The 19,316-nt window shown below is 28.9% G+C and overlaps 5 protein-coding genes across 7 annotated transcripts; 2 read left to right on the top strand and 3 right to left on the bottom strand.

The window, feature by feature from the left end:
* Positions 1-448: 448 nt before the first annotated feature.
* Positions 449-2,965, top strand: Pex11c (peroxisomal biogenesis factor 11c). The gene is made up of 3 exons (XM_074245764.1): positions 449-785; positions 914-1,092; positions 1,421-2,965. The coding sequence occupies exons 1-3, from the start codon at positions 561-563 to the stop codon at positions 1,692-1,694; spliced, it is 678 nt and encodes a 225-aa protein (XP_074101865.1). The 5' UTR covers positions 449-560; the 3' UTR covers positions 1,695-2,965.
* On the bottom strand, positions 2,623-10,491 carry Orb (polyadenylation element binding protein orb). Of its 3 annotated transcripts, none has more exons than XM_074245762.1 (6): positions 10,136-10,491; positions 7,954-8,428; positions 7,180-7,340; positions 4,673-5,849; positions 4,324-4,532; positions 2,623-4,250 (listed from the first exon to the last, which is right to left on the bottom strand). In XM_074245762.1, exons 1-6 carry the CDS (start codon positions 10,154-10,156, stop codon positions 4,083-4,085), a joined length of 2,211 nt encoding a protein of 736 aa, XP_074101863.1. In that variant the 5' UTR covers positions 10,157-10,491; the 3' UTR covers positions 2,623-4,082. The 3 variants fall into 3 exon arrangements, with proteins under 3 accessions (XP_074101863.1, XP_074101861.1, XP_074101862.1); XM_074245760.1 differs by lacking the exon at positions 10,136-10,491 and adding an exon at positions 8,589-8,703; XM_074245761.1 differs by lacking the exon at positions 10,136-10,491 and adding an exon at positions 8,589-8,703 and having other exon boundaries at positions 7,180-7,337.
* A 397-nt stretch (positions 10,492-10,888) lies between these two features.
* Cdc16 (cell division cycle protein 16) lies at positions 10,889-13,949 on the bottom strand. The gene is made up of 10 exons (XM_074245763.1): positions 13,728-13,949; positions 13,507-13,659; positions 13,109-13,273; positions 12,868-13,027; positions 12,540-12,786; positions 12,388-12,467; positions 12,195-12,284; positions 11,819-12,128; positions 11,391-11,746; positions 10,889-11,284 (listed from the first exon to the last, which is right to left on the bottom strand). Exons 1-10 carry the CDS (start codon positions 13,836-13,838, stop codon positions 10,998-11,000), a joined length of 1,959 nt encoding a protein of 652 aa, XP_074101864.1. The 5' UTR covers positions 13,839-13,949; the 3' UTR covers positions 10,889-10,997.
* A 180-nt stretch (positions 13,950-14,129) lies between these two features.
* On the bottom strand, positions 14,130-15,042 carry LOC141529560 (DNA-directed RNA polymerases I, II, and III subunit RPABC3-like). Its single transcript, XM_074246160.1, has one exon. It carries the CDS (start codon positions 14,911-14,913, stop codon positions 14,458-14,460), a length of 456 nt encoding a protein of 151 aa, XP_074102261.1. The 5' UTR covers positions 14,914-15,042; the 3' UTR covers positions 14,130-14,457.
* Positions 15,043-16,746: 1,704 nt separating this feature from the next.
* On the top strand, positions 16,747-19,229 carry LOC141529462 (putative serine hydrolase). Its single transcript, XM_074245995.1, has 4 exons — positions 16,747-16,883; positions 16,980-17,203; positions 17,427-17,571; positions 18,056-19,229. Exons 2-4 carry the CDS (start codon positions 17,201-17,203, stop codon positions 18,889-18,891), a joined length of 984 nt encoding a protein of 327 aa, XP_074102096.1. The 5' UTR covers positions 16,747-16,883; positions 16,980-17,200; the 3' UTR covers positions 18,892-19,229.
* Positions 19,230-19,316: the final 87 nt, after the last annotated feature.

Genomic DNA, 19,316 nt, shown 5'->3' with positions numbered 1-19,316 from the left:
CCCTGGCGGCTAAACTTAGAACTTTTTGCGCGCCTAATTTTCAAATTTTTTTTTGGCGCGTCAGAAATTTTTTTTATTTTACAAGAAAATTTTAAGTATGTAATTATTAAAAAAAATTAATAAACAAATTAAAAAAATTTTTTAAACAGTTTAAAAATTAATTAAAAAAATTACAGCGTGTTAAAAATAACTATTATTTATTTTTTACGTTTAGTGACTCAGACTTTTTTAAAAGATGTTTTAAAAATAATTAGAACATTTTTTTTCAATGACTCAAGTATGACAACTTAGATAATTGTTGATAAAATTAATGAGGATGACACAAACCAATTTTTTATGCGTTATTTAGCAAATAAATAAATTTTTTACAGTAAACATTAAATATAACTAAAGTAATATATAATTTTAATTATACTTTTTAGTTTTAATTAATTTTAAAACAAAAATTTATAAAATATCAAAATATCCAGACTTTTTTCAGTCTTCACCTGTCACATGACAGGCAAGAAGAGAATTAGTTGGCATAACCTCGAAAAAAATTCTAAAATAAATAAACAAACATGGAATTAATGTCGAATTATTTAGAAAGTTATGAAGGCAGAGATAAATTATTGAGAGTATTATCTTACGCAGCAAAATTAGCAACTGTGATACCGCGATCTGAGGAAAATAAAAAAAAGTTTAAAATATTTGGAAGCCAGATGAGTAATTGCCGAGTTATCCTTCGGCTACTTGATGACATTCCTACACTCAATTATGCTTTGACATATAATTGGACGAACAAAGTAATAAAATAAGTATACATAGAATATTTATGTTTATAATAAATAAATATAATTATTTATGAGTCGGTAGACTCGTGATGATGTATTAAATTTTTTTAGATGTCTAATTGACGTGTTCGATGTAACAGGCAGCTGATTCATTCATCAAATGGCTGGAGATGATAGAAATTATAGTGGATGTAATTTACTCTCCTATCGAGACCCTCTGCTGGGCAGGAGAACATCAGTTGGTTAATGTAGACGTTGACAAATGGGATACTCTGTCCACGTGGTTCTGGATCACCTCTCTCTATATTTCTTTGATGAAGTAAGTGTAAATTCTTGGACCATTGGATCTAGAATATGTTATTTGTAATATTTTTATAGCTCAAGCTATTTGTAAATTTATGAAAATTAAGTTAGCCGACATCTAAACTTTTAGAATTTTTTTTTTAATAAAATTATTACAAAAAAATTTAAAGAAAAAATTCCACATGTAAAAAATTTTAAATACTGTATGTGCAATTTTTTAAAAATATTTTTTTATTGTTAATTGAATTTAAAAAAAAAATAGAAATTTTTTACTGTGAAATTCCCAAAATTAATTTATTTAAATATTTGTAAATTTATATTAATTGCTACATTAAATTGCCTAGATCCTTGCGGAAATATAAACTCCTATTGAAGCAAAGAGAGATGACTTCAAAAAACAAATCTGGTAATAAAGACGAGGAGAAAGCTTTAAGGCATAAAATGTACAATGAAACATTAGTTTGTTCCCGTATGCTGCTAGACATGAGTTATGCAGTGAGTTATCTTCCTAATGGTACTCTCTGGGGCGGCAAACTGTCTACTTGGCAAGTTGGAGCACTTGGAACTGTATCATCACTCATAGGGCTCTATCAATCACTCATAAAACGTGCCAATTGAAGTATCAGATTAAATATTTAAAGTTTTTTTTTTTTTTTTTTTTTTTTTTTTTTTTTTTTAATTACATTAATAATTATTAAACTTTTAAGAGAACATTTATTTATTGTCATGAATAAAACATTGTAACGATTACATTGAAGTTTTCAAAGCGTACAAAGCTTTTTATCAATTGTATTTTATAAATCAATTAAAGCTAAGGAAATACAATAGTCGAGCTCCTGAATAGGGGAGCAGTCGTTAAGAAAATAATTTATTTGTAAAATAATTTCAGTATAAACGCACATAAATAATAAATAAAATTATATTTGTACTTTCGTTTGAAAATACTTATAATTTATTAACAAATTAAATAATTATTAAAAGCTTCAAATTGTGCGCTCCAACAATCATTATCATCACATTTATTTTAATTAAAAAATAATTTCATTTTTTTTTAATCCTTTAACAATTTTTTATAATAAAATTCACGTTATTGTATCATTAAAAGGCACGGACTTATTAAAATTTATATTTTTAAATCAGATGATTTAGATAAAAGAGGCGTTTTAAAATTTTTTTGTTCCTATCGTCACAATAAAAGCTAGCTCATTAATTTATTTTTTTTTTCTTCTCTAAAATACCAATAATAAGATTAATACTGTGAAATTTAATGTACTTTATAACTACTTTTAATTTCCTGCCAAGAAGTTGACTTCAACTTTGTTTTATAATTTTTATTTTAAGTAAAAAGCTTTAATTTAATTTTATTTATTAATTAGTTAAAGCTTCAGTAGCATTACCATATTAAATAGTTAAATTTAAGTAGTATTATAATTAAAACAAATTTTACGTAGATAAAAAGTTTTCTAGCATAAATAAATGAAAGAGGATTTATAAATAAATAGGAAAGTAAACACAAAGGATAAATAACTAAAAATAAAAAAAAATATATATGCAAAACTGTGATTTTAATTTATTGATCAACAAAATTATATCAAAAGTTAAAGAACATTTTTTTCTTTTTTTTATTTAAATTCAGCCTGAATAATTTTACGCTTATTTCTTTTGATATCAAAAGATTAATTAAATTTAACAACAAAAAATGTTAAAAATAATAATAATAACATAATTTGAAATAGAAATATTAAATGATAATAAAGACACTTATGAAGAAACTCTGAGCCAAGTCGCGAGTCGCGTTCACTCTTTTCTCAATGCATAATTTTACAATTATTCTTATCATCATAATCAATAGCCACCAACTCTTTTACACTACTCTAACTCTATATTTGGCTCAATCTCGCTATACCTAAGAAATGAAACGTAAAACTAGTTAGATATTATCACGATTGAAATTCACCCGCGGGTTTAATTACTACGGTAATTATTTCCGATTGAAAAAAAGTACTTAACTTAATAAATTAATAATAATAATAATAATATTAATAACAATCTCTAAACGCTTTGGCGTGATTATAGATTATAATATTGCAATTACGAAAATATTAAAGATTATTTTCTCAAGTAATTATGGCACAAATCTTATAAAATAATAAATAACAGTAATTCAGCCATTAGATCATCTGCTTTTAAAAAATCTATTTTTTATCGGATATTTAATACGCTTATAGAATATTACGCAACGGCGTAAGAACAAAAAAAATTATATCAAATACAAGATTACACAGTAAAAAATTTTGCTTCATTACGTCAAAAAATTTTTACGTTAAATATTTTTAACACAAAATTTTTCGACTTAATAACACAAAATTTTTTTGCTGTATATAATGGCTTTGATCTTTACAATTCTTAACGAGAATTATCCAATTGCTAATGTGACTTTTAGTGTACACAAACGTTAGCCATATTATTCAATGATCAATGAATTAAGTACCATTACTTTTTAAACCTGATCCTTTAAATATTAAATTACTATCATTAATCATTAATTATTACTTATTTTTAAACATTATCATTATAAACGGATGCTGATCTGATTTGCCGCGGTGTAAAAAAAAGGAAAAAAAAAACAGTTTCGAATGATAAGAGATCCAGTCTCTTAAAAACCATAAATAAATAATAAAACATTTTTATGATCGGCATTATTCAATGCACTGTATAGTTACGTTAACTACTCAACATGATTTAAACTAATTATCATAGTTTTAAATCTTTCCGTCACGATTGCCCAACTATAACTATGTTTATAAAGACACTATCGTTGAATCTGCCAAAATACTTGATGCCGTCTTAAAGCTGACCAACGTCGGTATCAGGCCTCAGTTGAAAAAAGAAAAAAAAATAAAAATATAATAGAACAAAGTGTTTACGACACTATTAACTATAATTAGATAACGATTAAACACGAATCTAGTGGTGAGAGCAATTTTTTTTTCGTTACGAAAAAATTTAAATAACGGAACCAGATGTACGAGACGCTGGGGGCATTCCTATGCCGGGAGTCAGTCCAACAACTTGATTGGTCTTTGAAATGCGTGTCAAGGGTTTGTGCAAACGCATCGAATCCATCGAGTGCTGCCAGAGCCAGCAATTACGACAGAAGTATCTAAAGCAGACCTATAACCAAATTAATTATCAAAATTTTATTTTAAATAAATAAATATAGTTTTAAATTATTTGAATATTTTACCTGTTCGCGACAGAAGTAAGGTCCTTGTTGCACGTAACAGACAGAGCAAACTGAGTCTTCAAGATACGGATCAATTTGAACGACTTTTGAAAATTTAGCCGTCTTTATTTCAATGAAAGCTGCAGCGACGGCTTTTCTGTAAGAACGTTTGCTACTAAACGTAAGACGAGCTGATCCAATTGGATACTTGTGTTTATCCGTGTCGATACCTAATTAACAAAAAAATTATCTATATTATTAAGAGAATAAGCAAAATTTTGTGGCCAGTGGATTCATACGATAAAATGGGTTTTTATGATTACAAAAATTTTAATTTTTTATAAACTGTTTTATATCTAATAATGCTTACCAACATAGATAACTTCATCAAACAAGTCGTTCATTATCTTGGCAAGACCTTCAGCAGTTACCATACCATGAAGCGCACCAACAAATACAGTTTTACCCGGATCTAATTTTTGTGAGGACGATTTTGAGTAGTTGCTGTCATTCAGACCCCACGGAATCACCTGGACATCTTTATCTTTGATGCGCTTCGAGGATACTTTATAAAGTAACCGATTTTTGTTCTTGAAACAAGGGACACAGTAGGACAGCAGAGTTCTTACTTCTTTCTCTGACTCAAAAATAATGTACCCAAATCCTTTAGGGTCAGGTGCATTGGGATGTTCTTTTTTCGGCCACTCGACTTTTATCGGGCCAATGTGCTTGAACGTTGCGATCAAAGCAGACTCGGTGACGTCCCAAGGTAGCCCGCCGAGGAAGACTTTCGAAGAGAAGCCAGTGGGCTTCAACGTACGCGCAGGAAGAGTGCCGCTCCAAGTGTGACTCGCTTTGTGAAGGGAGGCAGCGTTGCGTTGGAGTCTGGCAGCGCGATCCAAAGAAATATACGGCTCGTTGAATCCAACAGACGGACTGGCGGGTACCACGTGGTTGCCATTGCTATTGCAGCAGTGGTGATGACGGAATGACTGGTCATGGTACGTAGAAGCAAGATACTTCTTCATCGCCATGCATTGTAGAGCTGCGGCGCGGTTATTCGGACAAATATCAGCGAAGTCAGAGTTTACTGAGCCGTGTGAGTGACACGAGTGTGTGACAGGTGAGTTTAATGACAAACAAGCCATTATGTCTGACAGCGAGCCTTCCATACTGTTGATACCGCTGAGATCTGAGTCTGACGGCGAGGTAGATCGCGATCCATTGCAGCTGATAACAGGTGGGTACTCCATCGAAGGACTACTACAGTCGCTGTACGGTGAGGATCCACGAATAGGTCTCCCGTAGTAGGGCGGCGAGTTAGTCGATGACGTAGGCGACCCTACATAGGACTGGTAGCCCGAACGTGCCGACGCAGGCGATGATGTCAACTGCGAACTGTTGGTACCACTTGTTAAATAACTGTAAGCACCCGAGTAGAGACTGCTTGGAGTACCTGGACTCCCTGGAGTTGCCACTGAATTTGGTGTCCCCGGCATGTCGATACTCGGAGATGATGTGAAATATCCACGATCTTCCTCGAAGTTCTAAAAAGAAATAAAAAAGACATTTTTTTTATGTTGCAAGAGATTTTTATATACTACCGAATAAAGAATACAATAAATAATATTAAATGCGTTTGCTGTCGGTGAATTAGCCTTCCAGCACTATCTTTGGACGACTTCCAAGATAATATCCCGCGTAATGTCCATCCGACAAACTATCACGAGATCTCATCCTTTGATATTGTATACTAATAATAATAGTTATAGGAATAACTGTATGAGAATGAAGAAATGAAGAGTAGCAATAAAGATGTTTGGCTCACATCAGGCCTGAAAATACATAAGTCTTGGCTCGGATCTTAAAATCGGGTCGTCCTAACGTGTCGTTTTACGATAATTTATTATTTCATCCAATCTCCATTGTACTTCGCTTTACTATCCTAATGTCATGTACTTAAATGTTCTCGACATAAAAATACATATGTGTACACAATGCTCACGTATGAAACGCATTCGATCGTTATAATTTTGTCTACACAAAGAATTTTATTGAGTTAATCTCTTTTATGATAAATTTAGTGCTGTCTCGATTAAATTAATGAAAAAACGATAAAATAATAATTATATTGGAGGAACTTGATTAGTAATTTTTGTGCTTTTGTGGAAAAAAAAAAATTAAAAAAAAAAAAAAATTATATATAGATAAATTCGATAAGTGAATCTAAATGTAATAAGTAATAAGCTATCTGGCATTGGGCATTGGGTTACAATATTGACAACGGCAATCCCAAGTACCTATAGCCCTAGTGTATATAGAATTTATATTGAAACGTCACGTGCAGATGCGATTCTTAGAAGTTTCTCAATCATCTATTTACACGGTAAGACTTGAAAATAGTAGAAATAAAAATTTACAAAGTTATACACAGATATATAAATTTAGTTTTTTTTTTTTTTGCAAATAAAAAAAAAATAATTTTTATATAATTATTTTATTATTTATATCATTAAAAAAAATGAAGAAAGTATTTTAATTTTAAAAACTGCATCTCTTTTCTTATTTAAATTATATTGTCTATTGTAACACGCAAAAAAGTTTAGCATTAAAAGGTTTCCAGACATACGCTCTAAAAATGAGGCTTATACAATGAGACCGTAAGCTTTTACATATTAACATTCTTTAGTTTGTACCGAGAACAAATGAAGAAAACTGTTGCTTTCATAGTAGCGTTGTCATAGAAAATGTCGTAAACAAAAAGTTTTTTAATTCATTTTATAAATTATTTAAATAGAATTAAAATTTAAACAATGCATTAACCAATAGCATAGATATTTTTTCTTAAAAATAAAAAAGATAGATAACAATACTGACCTGATATTTATTGTAAGGCCGTGAGACATTACTCTGTCCATGATTTTGAGTTTGCTGTTGCTGGTGATGTCGATATCCCGGCGAGTTTATTGACGATTGGCTGCCCATCAACGATCCTCTAGGTAATCCGAGTCCAAACAAATCGGAAATAGACATGTCTTCTGTCCAAATCAAATTATTAGCTTTAGTAAATTTATTAGATATAAATATTATGATTAAAAATATAATCTGTACTGCAAATGACACAAAACTATTTTCAGTTTTTTTTTTTTTAATTTTAATTATTTATAGACTTGAAAAATTACTGCTTTAAATCATCAATAACAAACGACTAATCATTAAGTCCAGCCTGAAATTAACTCATCATTATCTAGTGTATTCATTTTAAAATATAAATATAAATAAATTTAAACAAAAACAGATCGCTGATTATCTATATTATTATGAGAATAAGCAAAATTTTGGGGCCAGTGTATGGCATTTGTGAAATATATAAATATATGAAAATTTGATGTGGGTATTCAAATGAAAGCTCTCGATGAGTGTAACATCGGGATGAGCTTATATCTTTAAAAACTTCAACAGTTAAAAAATTACAGTGCAATTTAACAAAAGTCATTATTTAATAAAGCAAAATTTTATTTATTTATAATTCACAACTCACGGCAGTCACATAGTGACTGCAAGGTTGCTAGTAGGGAAATTATTTTAAAAATACTTATGTATTAATATGAACAAGTGTAAATAAAAATAAAATAAATAAACGAAGCATACCTTCAAGGTTTGAGTCAGTCTGATCATAAGAGGTGTCTTTGTGAGGATGAAAAGGTACCGTGGGAGTTGGTACATCCAGCAAAAGACTTCCCAGAGTTTTGAGCGGTTGGTGAAGCTTATCCCGGTACTGATCGATCCGTGATTCAGATCTCTCCGGCTGGTGATGCAATTGAAACGAGTCTCGTTCCCGTTCACGCCGCTGGAATAACGACTCTCTCTGAGGGGCAGGAATTTGGTAAATTGAGCTCTGTTCTCTTTCGTATTCTCGTATCTGAGCGTCGTGCTGCTGACGTTGAAAATCTACTGAAGGAAGTTGAATCCCCTCGTAGTCACGTTGTTGCTGCTGTGGCTGCAGGTACTCACGATCGTACTGATCATGTTGCAATTGGTGATTTTTCGGTGGCTCGCACGACGACTCGGATCCTCGTAATCCATCGGTTGCGTTGTTATTTTCAGCCTCGAAGGACATGGCCAGCTGTAATTTTAAAAAAAATTATTAGTCACTGGTTATTAAATTTTATTTATATTTAATTATTAACAAACTCTTCAATAAAGTTATTAAATAAATCATTTTTATTGTGTATTTTTAATATTAATAATAAATAAAAGATTATATTGTTTGTATTAAAACGAACCGTGGGAAAATGAAAATCAAACGAATTCTCGGTATTATCACTCTCCCATAAATCGTTTTCGAACATGACTGTTCAAAGACTCCGGAAGGTATGATCCACTGGTAGCAATCGAAGAAGGAAAAACACAATGAAATAGAATAATAGCAAAAAGAAAATTCGTGATAAGAGAGAGGGAAGTCTAGGTGCCGGGTAATAGATAAAATGTGGGAATATTACAGTCAGTGGTGTGGGTATTTAGTTTGAGCTATTACTTTCCACGAATTAGTACATAAAGAAAAAAAAAAAAAAGAGCTTACAAGCCTGTGTATGATAAGAGGCCGCTAGTAAACTTACCGCCCCTTAATTATCGAGCAAAAGTTTCACGTCTTCTCAGAATACGATCTTTTGATATACGATCTAAAAATTTATGAACAAAGCATTTTCTTACAGTACATATGCACACAAATTGATAAAAAAAACTAATTAATTATTTTTTGTTTTTTAGAAAATTTAAATTATTGATAAATAAAAATTGTTAAAATTTTTTTTTATCGATTTTAATGAAGATACGTCTTTTTATCTTGATTTTAATTAATTTTGAATTTAGTGAACCTGTTGTATAAAAGAAAATTTATAATATTGAAGTTAGCAATTAGCTGTTAATTTAAAAAATTTTTTTAATAAATTAATTATAATAAAAAATTTTTCACTTGTAATTTTTATTAATTTTTACAAGTGAAACTTTTTAATTTTATTTTTTTGTAATAATTTAATTGCTATACATATCTAAAAAAATTTTTGTCTGTCAACTTCAGTGTCATAAAGATTTAATTAATAGTACTTTTTTAAAAATATTCAAGTATTTCTAATTTACTCAATAATTAAAAATATTTATAGAAATAACACACGTACAGTTGTCCAAAATATTATAATATTTATAATAATTGCGTTTCAATTTCAGTAGACGGATCCTTTTTAACAAAGAGAATATAAATAACTTGTTAAATCACTAATCCCAGTATTAAGTTCCCAGAAGTGAAGAACATGAAACTTGTAAAATAAATAGCAACAAAAAAAAATTAACTTGCAAGTAAAATATAATATTATAAATTTAGTGTTGATGTTTTTAGTTTACTCAACATAAATATGATGCCGATCTTTGGTTTTAAGTTATCCGGCGTTGGTATATCTGTCTGTTACAGGCTCAAACAAAGGACTAGACAAAGACGCAAGACTACTTAATATTACACTAAATAATTAAAATGAAGTCGGCCAACCCCGAATTTCAAAATTTTTAGAAATTTTTTTTTGGAAAAAATTTCACTTAAACAATTAAAAAAAAAAATTGCACTTGTAAAAAACTTGAAAAACTATGAGTGCAATTTTTTATAAATATCTTTTTAATTTAAATTTAATTAACAAAAAAAATCAAAAATTTTGAGACGCCTGCTAACTTCAGTGTCATCACTAAATACTAAAAAATAAATATCGGTAATTAATTATTTTTAATCTGTTATTATAGAATTATTTAAAAAGAAACAGTATTAGAATAAAAAATAAAATTGTACCTGCTGAAGAAGACTCGGCATTTCAGTTGTTTCTTTGTTCGTTAGAAAGAAAAGAACACCGTCAACAAGTGCGATTTAATCTTGATATCCTCGACGGTGGTCTTGTGTTGTGTTTACGTCGCACAAAATTTACCAACGAATAATTATTATATTTAAACAACTCAGAAAGACATTAGTGAAAATAATGTGAAGAAACAATTACATACAACACGATAAATATATTTTTTTTATTTTTAATTGGTCGTGAAAATAAGATTTATTTTTTATGTTAAATTTAATTATTTGAAGAAAATTTATTAATGAGCTGTTGTCTCCGTCCTGTTGTAAGGACGACTGACACGACTCTACTGTAAAATAAAGTTGATATATACTTGATGTGCGATTATATACTATACGAGCTTATGGGAGTAAAAAGTACAAATTCTTGACCATGTCGTCGCGCTCGGCTAACTGAATCAAACGGCTCGTCTACTTTTGATCACGCGCGCAATTTTAATTTTCCCTTTTAACGCATGCGCGATTTTGTTATCTTTAAAAAATTCCTTGACAGTATCAATTAATTAGGCGAATTAAATTTAATAGCTTCAAAAATTATTAAAAATAATATTTGAAATTTTTTAAAAATTATTCAATTAAAAAATTTCGGTAAAATTCTTTTTCAGGATGTCAATCTAATAAAACTTACCTGAGTACTTCTTTAAGAATGTTAAAATTTAATTTATTTAAAATTTTTATAAAAAATTATTTTTTTTTTTTTAAATATATGACCAAGTGAAATTAAATAAAAGAAAATAGTTGATAATAATTTATACTTAAAAAAATTATAATTAAAAAAAAAAAAAACAGAATCATATTAACTTAATTAATATTCAATGTGAGCTGTCGGAGAGTCCAGCATCTCGATCTCGGAGTCCATTTCCCCGGACGAGTAATTAACATCACTAGGACGTTCTGTTGGACGAGGTGGATTTTCTTCGGATTTTCCGGTGTTATCATCACCCCAGGATGAAAATAAGTTAACACGTAATTTTTCAATTTCTTGTTCTTGAGCGCTTGCAGTTCCATCTGCCGAGTTGTCAGTCGATTCAGTTGGTTCTGTTGTCAGAGGTGCTTCTGGAAATTTGTACTTCGGCATTTCCGCTGGTGCATCTATAATAATAATAATAATAATAACAACCAATAATAATTAGATTATTTAATAATATAGATTGAATAATTAAAAATTTTAGATAAATTATATCATCGATTGAATCACCTGGAAAAGGAGGACTTTCATCGATCAACTGTTCTAAAACATATCCTAGCATAGTTGTGGTAAAAGTATCGTCTCTCCTCAGACCAAGTGCTCTATGAAAAGCGTCAACAGCTTCTTGGGTATTGCCAATTAGTGCATGAATAAATCCAATAGCCGAGTAAGTTGATGGATTAAGAGGATTCAGTACGAGAGCTTGCTGATGGTAATTCAAAGCTTCGTCATATTTTTTCAGTTTTCTACACGTGTGCCCTAAATTATTGAGAAGCGGTTCCCATTTGCTAGGTAAAACGATATTTTTTCCTCCAATCTGAATTTTGCTCAATGCTTCTTTAAATTGTCGCTCTGCTGTCTTGTAACTAAAATAAACAACCAATTAATTTGATGGATCTTGTGAAAGAAATATAAATTAAAAAATTAAAATACTTTACTCTAAATTAGAAAAAGAAATAACTCCAGTCTCGTGAATGACAAACGGATCATTCGGCGCAATGCTCTGAGCTTGCTGGAAAAACTTATCAGCTAGTTTTAAATTATTAGTCAATCCGCATTCAAGCCCAATGTACAGTAGAGGAAGATGACAGCCTTTCATTAGTTGTGATGCTTTGAAATAGGCAGCCATTGCTTGATCATGCTCATTTTCAACAGCAAAGGAGTGACCGTACGCCAGCCAGGCTGGTCCGAATAGTCGATCTAACGCTGTTGATTTAGCTAAGTATCTTCTTGCGTGATCACTCTTTCCTATAATATTTTTAATTAATCAAACACTTTTATCAATTTGTAGTAAGTAATTTATTTAAAAATTACCAATTGCGAAATAATAACAACCAACTGCGAACCATGCTAATGCCATGTCAGGATACAAATCTACTAGCTTGTGGGCTAAGTAGAATAACGCTGTAATTTATTTTAAATAGTAATTAACATTCATTTTATAAAATTTATTAATTATTAATTTATTAAATATTTATTTATTTATTTATTAATTTTATCAACTGACCATTAGTTTTTTTCAATTCCACTAAACAGGCAATGTGAACTGGTAGGCAGCAACTGTGATATGGATCTTTCTTTAAAATCCTGAAAAAAAAAATTTAATATAATAATTAATGACTTTAATTAAATTTGTTTAATGGTAGTTTTTATACTTACACTTCAGTTAATGAAAAACATTGTTGATAATCACAATTATAATACAATCTTTCAGCCTTAGCAACTTGCATATCTAAATTTTTCTGAAGCCTATCAGTTACCAAAACACCTTTAGCACAAGTTATCGACAAATCTTCCAATGGCGCTTGATATTTTTTTAATTTACTCTCATATAACATTTTAAGAAGCTCACGATCTGCTTCTGAACACTGCACGTTGAAAGGCAGAGTATCTAATAATTCTTTTTCTGTAAAGATAATTTAAAAAAATTATTCCAAGTTTGATAGTAAATTTAATAATTAAATTAACAATTTAATCATTAGACTACCTTCTGCTGCAGAGAGCATTTGATTTTGTACTAAAGCTTCGAATGCTTGGTAGGAATATACATCGCAAAGTAGAGCTTGTTTGTAACAATCCGCTGCAACTGACCTGTTGTCAGTAGCTTCGTGTACTCGTCCTTTAACGTAAAATATCGCGCTCTGGACCTGTTTCATTAATAATATTATTATAAAAATTTATTTTGAATAATTAAATAAAAAATAATAATTATTAATTATTTTACTTACATTTTTCGGTGCATCTTGCATAAAATTTGTGTGATCCATAAAGCTAACACCCGTTTGCGAGATACTCGTACATAATTCCGTTTCATTTATTATTTGAAGAGCTTCTGTGAACTCTTTGGCTTCAAGTAAACTTCTAATTGTCAAATAATGACACATAGGATCCGTCTGTACACAAATAAATAATTTTTTTAGTTTTTTCAACAAGTAAATTATAGCAAGAAAAAATTAAATAAAAAAAAGTTTATCTTTGGAAGCTTTAAAAAATTATAAATGCAATTTTTTATACCAAATTTATTTTAGAAGAAAAATTAAAAAATCACCAAATGTCTGCTTACGCAAGTGTCGTTAAAAAAAAAAAAATACTAAAATTTACAACAAATTAATAAATCATTGATTACCTTCTCTAAGCCTCGGCTTTTAATTAAATGAGCAGCTCTGTGATATTGTTTCATCAAATACATACATTGTCCAAGGGTACAGATATCCCTGGGTTCCTCGTTGCCCAAAGAAACCACCTTATCAGCCCAAAATAATGCTGCACTGTACAGGTGCTGGATAAAAAATATTTTTTATCAATTTTTTTGTTAAAAAAAATTTTTCTAATAATTTTTTGACTTACCGCATCAATATAAGATTTGACTAGCTTCCTAAAATTGTCTAAATTAATATTTTTAGAGTCACTTAAATTCTGCATTCCATTGCAATCAATATCAGACTCTAGTCGTGACATTTTTAAATTAATAAATCCTACAACAAATGTCTACTTTTTTAATATTAAATAATTATTTATACAAGTTACTGTGATTACCAATAAAAATAAATAGAAAAACATAAATATACATTTTATTTTTAAGGTTATGAACCGGTAACTGAAAACTAAACAAGTAAATATGTAAAGTCGGGATCTACTTTATCTACAAATTATTTTTTTTAATTGTAAATAATTAAGGAGTTAACTTAGTAAATAAAGAGTCAAAGGAATTATAATTAACAATTGTTTATTTATTTATTTATTTGTAATAATTTTTTAATTTGTGAAGAACTATTGGTTTATTATTGAGTAACAATATAAAAATTATCAATGACGTTAAATTTAGCTGTCACTTCACAATTTTTGTAATTTTCTTTAACTAATAAATTATAGCAATAAAAAATTATTTAAAAAATGGGCTCGTAGAAATTTTAATAAACTAAAAATGCAATTTTTTTAAAATAATTTTTTAGAACAAATTTTTTTGTTAAAGAAAATTAAAAATTAAAAAATTTTCAAGTGACAGCTGACTTTAATGTCATAAATTATCATACATTATCTAGATAATGGTTTTAAGTGCATAAATTATATAAATAAATTAAAAAGCAAGTCTTTTCATCAACAAATACATGTGCTGGTCGATTTCAAACCCATGAAGATTGTTTGCGTCGCCTTGAAGTCTCATCAGAAGTCCTCCGAAAGAAACGTAAGCAGAAAGACGGCTTCCTGGTTCATTGGTGGACTCATCACCTTCCATGCGATAAACTTTGCCAGACATTACGTACTCGAAACTGTCCGCCCTTGATCCTCCCTCTTGCTCGATAGCTGTCCAGTCTCCTCCGTCGGGGTATCCGTCTTCTCTGAGCGTGGTGGCAAGGACTAGACGGAATTTATCACCAAGTTCCATGGGGTAAAGCCAACTGTTGATGTCCAGTATCAAGTCCATTTTAAAGGACTCGGATTCACAATGCAAACGACTTACACGGTCGAATTTTTTGCCTTCAGCATCAATGTCTTTTACGTTGAAAATATCTTCAAATAATACACCCGCCATTTTTATTTACTCTCACTTTTTTATTTTTTATTTTTATTTAAAAGAATTTTTTTTTAATAAAAAAATATAAACATAAATACTGAAGTATAGGTTAATTAAGCTATACCATGTGTTCAATTCAAACGCTTGAATAAACATAACCAATTACAATACAGAGCGAAGTGCATCTATGACGGGAGTGAGTCGCTACTTGTTTATTTTTAGCGCGCTAAAAATTTGAATTTTTTTTTATAATTTTTTTAACAAATCAATTACAATAAATCATAATTCATATTTAGTTATACATTTTATTTATAATGAAACAGTTTACATATTTATCGCTTCAAATTTCTGAAAATAAAATAAGAAAAAAATTATCGTTAAAAAAACATTGTCCAGGTTTGTGGATTGATTTTTGATAAGAAAATAAAAATAAAAAGAACAATATATATTAATTCAATCCAAATTTATTTTATAAATGACACAGTACATCCTTTTTAGTGCCATATGGTGTCAAGTATAATACTTGATATTTAATTAGAACCCTTCATTGCATTATCAAGCTCCATTTCGAAAAACTGCACTCTTTCGCGAATTAAATTATTGAATTTATCAAAATCTCGATCAACCTTTGAACTGATGTTGGCAACTATATTTCAAAATTGCGCTTCAAAACTAGTCATTGGGCTTTCTGTTTTTGGAGGCAATGATGCCGAGCTCTGTTAAAAAATTACAAAAAAATTATATATTTAGATTGCAATTATTTTTTTTAAACTGTAAAAACTTAAATTTTATTTTAGAAAGTTAATTTTCTGCCGAGCTAAGCTTGTAATAATATTCTATTACGCGTAAACTTGATAAACTACTTTAAAACTGTAATATTGTAATTACATTAATAATAACAGAAAATTTCAGAAGATTACAGAAATTATTATTAAACAATTTTAAATGTACAAGTTCATTAAGTTTACGTAAATTTATTATATTGCAAATTCAATATTTTCTCTCAATAACTTATTGTTATTGAAATCTAAATAATTACACAATTTAATAACTTCAAAATAATGTAAATATGCAATTTTACTTACTTGTAATATCCAGCTTAGGGTAGCGATTGAAAAGACGAATAAAATAGTCTTAGTATTCATTTTTGAAGATTTTAAATTAACAGATTAACAGATTAAAAATAATGGAATAACACGTCTGATGACTAATTCAACTTTAAAGAAATAAAATCGTTCTATGGCGAAATATGACAATAATAGTTTCATTATTAGCTGGTAAATCGCTTTTTAAACCCAATTAAAAATCCGGTGGAACCGTTTAAAAATCACCTGATATTTCATGTTTTTTGTATTAATGACACGTGTCAAAGAATTCCATTCATTTAATTACTTTTACAACTTATAAAAAATTTTTATTTACTTTACGACGTTTAAAAAATTTTTAATTCTTTTTATTAATTAAATAAGAACTTAAAAAAAATATTTTTAAATAGTTTCATTTATAGTTTTTCAAATTTTCTACATGTGGAATTTTTCTTTTTTTTTTTTTTAATAATTTTTTAAATGAAAAAAATCCTAAAAAATTAAAAACGTCGGCTAACTTTAGTATTAAGAATATTTGTAGATTTTGGTTTCAAGGCTTCTCTAAGTTCAAGGTCTTGAAGAATCCAAAGACTCTGGATTTAATTTTTAATTAAAACAATTTTTTTAACAAAATTGTTGATAGAAAAATTTTTTCAATTTTCTGGATCAATTACAAGTTTATCAATATCGATAAAAAGGAAATATATTTTATCATCTTCCAATCTTAACTCTTGGATGTTTTAAGAAAAAAAAATAAATAAATAATAATAATAAGATAAAGATAACTTTGTTTATAATACTTAACATATACTTAAGCATAAATACAAATTATTACAGACTATTAAAACAAAAAAATATGCAATTTCAATTAATGTATTTTTTGAGGACCGAAAGCATTTATAGGTAATGTATATAATTTATAAAAATATATAAATTTAAATATATTTTTCTGAAAAACAAATAATGAAAATTGAATATTCATTATTATTATCTTTGTAGTTGATCTATTCTACCTGTCACGTTTGAAGAAGAACACACACACACTCCTAAGAAACAAAAATTCATCAGAATGCGTGAAGTTGCGTCATAACCCTGAGACGTTAATAGATTAGATTTTCTAGCTGGATTGAATCCCTCTGTACTCAATTATTTAAATTTCATCTCAGAGTATCAGCGATTGACAGTGCCGTTAAATTATTTTTCTGCACACTCATCACGCAATGGTTTGTTATCTATTATATTAACTTGTTTGCTTACATTAATTTAATAAAATGATACAGCTGATAATTAACTCATTACTCGTGTTTCATTACACGGCTCAGTTACTCACGCTTCTTATGTGCAAGTTCAAAGTCCACTATAATAACCACCTCCACCTTATTTTTCTAACAATCACTGAGTGTCACTCTTTCATTAATTTAATCAACTTGTATTTGTTTTCCGCAGTCAGTCAACATGCTCGCACGCACTTGCAATAGAGTATTAAAAAACCAGTCTTCTAAATTGACAGTTCAATTTCAACAACGGAACTTTTCATCTGGAAAAAAATTTAAGGAAGTTGAAATTAAAGTACCGTGGGGTAAATTAGCTGGTAAGTAAAAAAGAAATCATTTTTTTTTTTATATACAAAAAAATATTGAAAAAAAATTATTATTTTATAATTGTACATTACAAAATAATAATAACAAAGTTAGCTGACGTTTTTGATTTTTTTTTCATTTATTAAATTATTTTTTAAAAATTGTACTTAAAGCTTTTCAAGTTTTTTTACAAGTGAAATTTTATTTTTTTCTGTCAAATTAATTTTCATTAAATAAATATTAGATAGATATTAATGAGTAACTTTTAAATATGTAATAACTACTAATCATTTTCAGCATTTTTTTACTCGTATAAATATTTAGAAATATTATTTGTTGATAATACTTATTTTTTTTTTTTGTAACAATTTTTTCAATAAAAAAAAAATCAAAAAGTTTCTAAATGTCAGCTAACTTAATTTTCATTTGAGATCCAAAATATTACAGTAATTATTTTATGAACCGTTTGATTACTAAAATTAAAAATAATTACAGGTAAACATTGGGGACCAACAGATGCACCGCCAATAATAGCTTTGCATGGTTGGCAGGACAATTCATGTTCTTTCGATCCCCTCGCAGTAAATTTACCATCAAATATATCTCTGCTAGCCATAGACCTTCCTGGTCACGGATTCTCCAGCTGGATCCCCAAAGGGCTCATGTACAATACTCTGCTGTACGTCCAAACAATTCATCGCATAAAAGAATACTTTGGAATGGAAAAATTTGGACTGATGGGCCACTCCTTAGGCGGCATGGTAACTTTCAATTATACGTCATTATTTCCTGACAACGTTAAATTTGTAGTAGCCTTTGATTACTTCAAGTACCCATCACTCAACGCCGTAAAACATCTACCGTTATTCGCCAGAGAATGGAATCAGTTTTTCAGCTATGAAAAATTTACAACGCCTGTTCCAAGCTATGCCGAGGAGGAAGCGATAACACGATGGATAAAAGCCTCCAAGAACTCCCTGGACGTTGAATTATGTAAAATATTGATGGAGCGCGGTGTTACTAAAAGAGAAGACGGTACTCTGTACTTTCACCGCGATCCACGAGTCAAATTATTTTTGACGGACACAGGATACACGCACGATCATCTTAAATTACTCGCCCGTCAAATTCACTGCCCCTACATGATAATAAAAGGTGAAAATTCCAAACACAACGAGCCCAAGGAATTTTATTATGACGTACTTGAAGAATTGAAAGAAGTCTCTGATGACTTTCGCTTTCACACTGTACCTGGGACTCATCATTTTCACATGAGCAATGCTGCCACTGTTTCGGAGATTATGAATCCTTTTATCTCTAAATACGCTTAATTAAATTTTATTTTATATTGACTAGAGGATCTGTCAAAAATAATCACGATAAAATTTTTATCATCACCAAAATAATCCTTTATTAAACAATTGATTTGATGTTTTCATTGTTGTCACTTTTCGATAAAAAATTTATTAGTTATAATAAAAGAAAATTATAAAAGTTATTATTAGCTGTTTTTTTATACTTAATATTTTGGTGCTGTGATTTTGATATCGGAAATTTTGACATAGATCCACAATTAGACTAATTTATAAAGTAATTTATTAAATTAATTAAATTATTTTGATAACTTGAAAAAAAAAAAAAAAAAAAAATAAATAAATAAATAAATAAATGCATGAGCATTTATCAGAATGAAACCTAACAATGTGAATCAACGTAATTTTTTTAAGCATGAATAATTGGAGTAAGGATAAAAAAA

The sequence above is a fragment of the Cotesia typhae genome, unplaced genomic scaffold (genome assembly GCF_013202065.1).
Source record: "Cotesia typhae breed Kobodo isofemale line unplaced genomic scaffold, CoteBio_Ctyphae contig_48, whole genome shotgun sequence".
Classification (NCBI taxonomy): Eukaryota; Metazoa; Arthropoda; class Insecta; order Hymenoptera; family Braconidae; genus Cotesia; species Cotesia typhae.
This window is presented reverse-complemented; position numbering and strand designations above follow the sequence as displayed.

What these genes read in the sequence shown, in the direction of transcription:
- Pex11c (XM_074245764.1), top strand. Translation starts at nt 561, where the DNA reads ATGGAATTAATGTCGAATTATTTAGAAAGTTATGAAGGCAGAGATAAA. An exon ending in CATATAATTGGACGAACAAA is followed by an intron (nt 786 to 913) that starts GTAATAAAATAA and finishes TCGATGTAACAG; the next exon opens with GCAGCTGATTCATTCATCAA. An exon ending in CTCTATATTTCTTTGATGAA is followed by an intron (nt 1,093 to 1,420) that starts GTAAGTGTAAAT and finishes TAAATTGCCTAG; the next exon opens with ATCCTTGCGGAAATATAAAC.
- Orb (XM_074245760.1), bottom strand. Translation starts at nt 8,654, where the DNA reads ATGTTCGAAAACGATTTATGGGAGAGTGATAATACCGAGAATTCGTTT. An exon ending in GGCCTTACAATAAATATCAG is followed by an intron (nt 5,850 to 7,179) that starts GTCAGTATTGTT and finishes ATTTCTTTTTAG; the next exon opens with AACTTCGAGGAAGATCGTGG. An exon ending in CTTACTTCTGTCGCGAACAG is followed by an intron (nt 4,251 to 4,323) that starts GTAAAATATTCA and finishes ATTTGGTTATAG; the next exon opens with GTCTGCTTTAGATACTTCTG.
- Cdc16 (XM_074245763.1), bottom strand. Translation starts at nt 13,838, where the DNA reads ATGTCACGACTAGAGTCTGATATTGATTGCAATGGAATGCAGAATTTA. An exon ending in TCAAATCTTATATTGATGCG is followed by an intron (nt 13,660 to 13,727) that starts GTAAGTCAAAAA and finishes TTTTTTATCCAG; the next exon opens with CACCTGTACAGTGCAGCATT. An exon ending in TGTTTTTCATTAACTGAAGT is followed by an intron (nt 12,468 to 12,539) that starts GTAAGTATAAAA and finishes TTTTTTTTTCAG; the next exon opens with GATTTTAAAGAAAGATCCAT.
- LOC141529560 (XM_074246160.1), bottom strand. Translation starts at nt 14,913, where the DNA reads ATGGCGGGTGTATTATTTGAAGATATTTTCAACGTAAAAGACATTGAT.
- LOC141529462 (XM_074245995.1), top strand. An exon ending in ACCGTGGGGTAAATTAGCTG is followed by an intron (nt 17,572 to 18,055) that starts GTAAGTAAAAAA and finishes AAATAATTACAG; the next exon opens with GTAAACATTGGGGACCAACA.